Raw genomic sequence first — 4,835 nt, 5'->3', positions numbered from 1 at the left:
CAATCACCAGGAGACGGAGAGTTCTAGTCCCGCCTTAGGCATGAAAGCCAACTGGGTGAATTTGGGCCAATCACCAGGAGACGGAGAGTTCTAGTCCCGCCTTAGGCATGAAAGCCATCTGGGTGAGTTGGGCCAATCACCAGGAGACGGTGAGTTCTAGTCCCACCTTAGGCATGAAAGCCAACTGGGTGACTTTGGGCCAGTCACCAGGAGACGGTGAGTTCTAGTCCCGCCTTAGGCATGAAAGCCAACTAAGTGACTTTGGGCCAATCACCGGGAGATGGTGAGTTCTAGTCCCGCCTTAGGCATGAAAGCCAGTCGGGTAACTTTGGGCCAATCATCAGGAGACGGTGAGTTCTAGTCCCACCTTAGGCATGAAAGTCAGCTGGGTGAGTTTGGGCCAGTCCCTGTCTCTCAACCCAACCAACCTCACAGGGATGTTGTTATAGGGAAAATAGGAGGAGGAAGGAATATTAAACACAGGTAGTCCTCGTCTTACAACCACAACTGAGCACAAAATTGATCTTGCCAAGCGAAACATTCGTTCAGTGAATTTTGCCCCGTTTTACGACCTTCCCTACCACAGTTGTTAACTGAATCACTGTGGTTGTTAAGTGAGTAACACGGTCGTTCAGTTAATCCGGCTTCCCCCATGGACTCTGCTTGTCGGAAGGCCGCAAAAGGGGATCCCAGGATCCCGGGACACCGCCACCGTCATACACCGTCAAGAGTTCGAATTTTGCCAAGCGTCCGAATTTTACCATTGCAAGTGTGAAAAAAACGGTCACTTTGTGCTCAGCGCCGTTGCAAACTTTGAACGGTCACTAAACGAAGGGTTGTAAGACGAGGACTGCCCCCTTGGGTTTTTTTAAAAAATAAAAACGATAACGGCCGGATGTTAAAATAAACAAATCGTTCCGCTGCTGCCTGTAGGTAAATTCAAAGGGAAGCGACGGAAGGGCAGATGGAAAAAAAAAAAGAGAGAGAGAAAGGACATTGTGTCGGCCATCGAGAAGGTCGGTGGAGAAGAACCCTGCCGATTCGCGGAGCTTTACGCCCTCCCTGGGCCTACCTGGGAAACACCTGTTCCGACCACTTGCTCAAAGTTAAGAGCGCCCTCATCTCGTTGCTCGGCGTCCGCTCGGCCTTCAGCTGCTGCAGTGTGTAAACATAGAGGGTGAGGTAGCCTCCCGACGACAGGGACGCTTGCAGGAAGTCTTCGGCTGCCAGTTCTGGAACCTGCAGGGAGGCCACAATGGGTCCCCAGCCCAAGTCTTGGTTGAGAGGAGGGTCTTCGTCCCACGAAAGGGGGGGAGGACGGTGAGGAGGAGGAGAAGAAGAAAAGAGAAGCTGTTAGACTTAACTTCGCGCCAGGGTACCCTGGACGTTTTTAAGGAGAGACGGGATAGCCATTTGTCTGAAATGGTGGAGGGTTTCCTGTTTGAGCAGGGGGTCGGACTAGATGACCTCCAAAGCCCCTTCCAGCTCTATTCTGATTGATTGGTTGGTTGGTTGATTGAAATAGTATAGGATTTTCTGCCTGAGCAGGGGTTGGACTAGAAGACCTCCAAGCTCCCTTCCAGCTCTATTCTGATTGATTGATTGATTGATTGATTGATTGATTGATTGATTGATTGATTGATTGATTCAAATAGTATAAGGTTTTCTGCCTGAGCAGGGTTTGGACTAGAAGACCACCAAGGTCCCTTCCAACATCATCATCATCATTATTATTATTATTATTGTTGTTGTTATTATTATATTGTTGTTGTTGTTGTTGTTATATCATCTACGCAATGATAATAATCATAGCAATCAACTGTGTAATAGCATTTAACAATAGCAATGGCATTTAGGCTTATATACCCGCCCCATAGAATTCCCCTCCCCCTGGTTACAAAGTTTCAAAAGTTGTGATTCCCACGCCAATTAGATGTCCTAGATCACACTCCCCAATTGTTACTAAAGGCGGGTGCTCCTCCTAAGACTCCAGCCGGCCAAAATGTAATCAGTAATGACCTTGGTTCCCATAGCTAAGAATTGTTAGGGCTAACTTAAAACTACACTTCCCTCCTCCTCCCCTCCTAAATATGTGGCAACCGGAAACAAAGTGAAAATGGCTTCAGTTCCATTTGTTGCAGTGTTGACACAAAGCCCCATCCGTGGGATGCAGGCAGCAGACAAAACTACGCACCCTCCGATCCATGGAAAAAACCTCTGTCCACGGAACCGGTCCCTGGTACCCAAAAGGTTGGGGACCTTTGGTTTAGACTCTCCTGCTTGAGCAGGGGGTTGGACTAGAACAAGGGTCCCCAACCCCCGGTCTGTGGACCGGTACCGGGCTTTGGCATGCTAGCAACCGGTCAACACAAACAAGCAAAGCCCCATCCATGGGATGCAGGCAACATACAAAACCACGCCCCCTCTGCTCCGTGGAAAAACGTCTCTCCACGGAACCGGTCCCTGGTGCCCAAAAGGTTGGGGACCTCCGGTTTAGGGTCTCCTGCTTGAGCAGGGGGTTGGACTAGAAAAAGGGTCCCCAGTACCAGGCCACGGCACGTCAGCAACTGGTCCGCACAAACAAGCAAAGCCCCATCCGCGGGATGCAGGCAGCACACAAAAACACGCACCCTCTGGTCCGCGGAAAAACCTCTGTCCACGGAACCGGTCCCTGGTGCCCAAAAGGTTGGGGACCTCTGTTACTACAGTTTTACTAACTTGTCAGAAATGATCACAATCTTAAGGATAATAATATGGGAAAAATAAGACCGGTCCCATAGGGAAAAAAGAAAAGACAGAGAACCAATTTGGAAGTCCCGGCATGCAGGAATGAAACAACTTCTCACCTTCGTTAAAGTAGGCGGTGACACAAGCCTCCATCGTCATGGCCATGTGTTGGACAGATGCCAAACTTTGACAAGAGGCTCTTAAGAGCGGCATTACCCCTAAGCCACGCACTGTGCTGTCAATCCAGCGGCAGAGACAAGCCAGGAGGGATCCTGCCGAGGCAGCACTGGCGTTGTTGATCACCATCAGGGCTTCGGCAAAGAGGCTGCTTAAGGACAGACTGCGAAGCTGGACGTCGGCACCTGCAAAGCAAAGATAAAAACTATTGTAAAGCTCTTGAGCCAAGAGTCTTCAAACGTGGCCCTTTTATGACGGGTGGACTTCAACTCCCAGAATTCCTCAGCCAGGCGTGCCTGGCTGAGGAATTCTGGGAGTTGAAGTCCACCCGTCATAAAAGGGCCACGTTTGAAGACCCCTGGTCTGGATCCAAGCCCACAGTTTCATCAAAATGGCCGACTGAGGAATCCTGGGAGTTGAATTCCACCAGTCATAAAAGGGCCAAGTTTGAAAAATCCCTGGTCTGGATCCAAGCCCGCAGTTTCATCAAAATGGCCGACTGAGGAATCCTGGGAGTTGAAGTCCACCAGTCATAAAAGGGCCAAGTTTGATGACCCCTGCTCTTGAGTCACAGGCTAAAGACCTGCATGAAGCAGAGGCCATCTTTAGAATGGTTGGGAGATAAAGCTTCACTGCTCAGCAGGTGTCGGGCATGAAAGAACAGGTGAACTGTGGAAGAAACTACTCAACTAGTGGTTAGCGCTATCTTGGTATTAGATGAGGGTCAACGGAATTCAAGAGGGGTTGGACGTATGACTATTGGTGGCTACGTAGAGATTCTAGGCCTATTCCTCTTTTGACTCCACTCCCAGGGTCTGCCACTTCTTCCCTTATACGAAGGCCACAAGGTAGCCTTGGTGGAGTTCCAAATTATGTCTAAAGTTGTCAAGGTAATGATTGAACAGCTAGCCGTCTAATGTAATGTAAGATGTATGATGTAATGATGGGAAGGACTCAGCAGGGTCTGTGTCTCTTTAAGAGCCTCTGTATAAAAGGGAAGGCTCCACTGATGTGCGCTCTCTCTCTTCCATTTTCCTGCTGTGTGATGTGTTGGATCCTGCTATATTACGTGTATGTATATTGTTCCTAGTGTATGATATTGTAGACAGTGTAAGATAAACCACCATTTAATATAGACCGCTGTTTACTGTGTTTACTCCTGGGTTATCTCGTGCAATAAGACTGTGCGTGCTCTGACAAAAGTTGATCCATATTACTACTGCTCTCCAGATGTTAGCTACAAGAGGAGAAGCAGAGAGCCCAACAGGGATGGGGCAACTCAGCTGGTGCTCCACCACTTGGTACAAGACCAGTGGTCCATTCATGGCCTTTCTAAGCGAACAGGGAGAGGAACCCTGGTCAAGCAACAGATCGGAATTTCCAGACAGGAAGATCAAACCACGGACTCGGTGCCGTCCCTCTGCCCAACTCTCACCCCACTCAAGCTGAGTTTTCTTGGCGCTCACCTGGAGGACTAAAGAGGGCGATATCCTCCAGCAGTTTTGAAAACTCCTGCTCCAGGACTGCTGGAGCAATTGTCCCATTTTGTTCCAGAAGACCAAGGAAGCGGACAATCTGGCGGATGAAGGCTTGGCACTTCAGGCTGGCATCCTAGAGACAGAAGACAGACAAGGAACGGCACTCCCTCCCTCTGTCCTCACTCCAACAGAATCGGTGGGTGGGGGAAAGGAGGAAGGAAGGGAGGGAGGGAGGGAGGAAGGAAGGAAAGACAGGAGGAAGGAAGAAAGAAAAAGAAAGGAAGGAAGGAAGGGTAAAAGAGAGAGGAAGGAAGGAAGGAAGGGAGGGAGGGAGGGAGGGAGGGAGAGAGGGAGGGAGGAAAAAGAAGTAGAGCATGAAAGAATGAAGGAGGGAGGAAAGGAGACAGTGGAAGAGGAAGGAAGGAAGGAAGGAAGGAAGGAAGGAAGGAAGGA

General features: G+C 49.6%; 1 protein-coding gene across 1 annotated transcript in view; it reads right to left on the bottom strand.

The window, feature by feature from the left end:
* The window catches only part of EPG5 (ectopic P-granules autophagy protein 5 homolog), a gene marked incomplete at its 5' end in the record, with an annotated part of 79,441 nt that overhangs the window by 6,821 nt on the left and 67,785 nt on the right, over nucleotides 1-4,835 (bottom strand). The window contains 3 exons of the mRNA XM_029286342.1: nucleotides 1,073-1,292; nucleotides 2,847-3,089; nucleotides 4,371-4,515. Of these exons, the coding sequence (XP_029142175.1) occupies nucleotides 1,073-1,292; nucleotides 2,847-3,089; nucleotides 4,371-4,515 (608 nt within the window). The remainder of the gene's footprint in view (nucleotides 1-1,072; nucleotides 1,293-2,846; nucleotides 3,090-4,370; nucleotides 4,516-4,835) is intronic.

The sequence above is a fragment of the Protobothrops mucrosquamatus genome, unplaced genomic scaffold (genome assembly GCF_001527695.2).
Source record: "Protobothrops mucrosquamatus isolate PMUCROS unplaced genomic scaffold, P.Mucros_1.0 scaffold3365, whole genome shotgun sequence".
Lineage (NCBI taxonomy): Eukaryota > Metazoa > Chordata > Lepidosauria > Squamata > Viperidae > Protobothrops > Protobothrops mucrosquamatus.
This window is presented reverse-complemented; position numbering and strand designations above follow the sequence as displayed.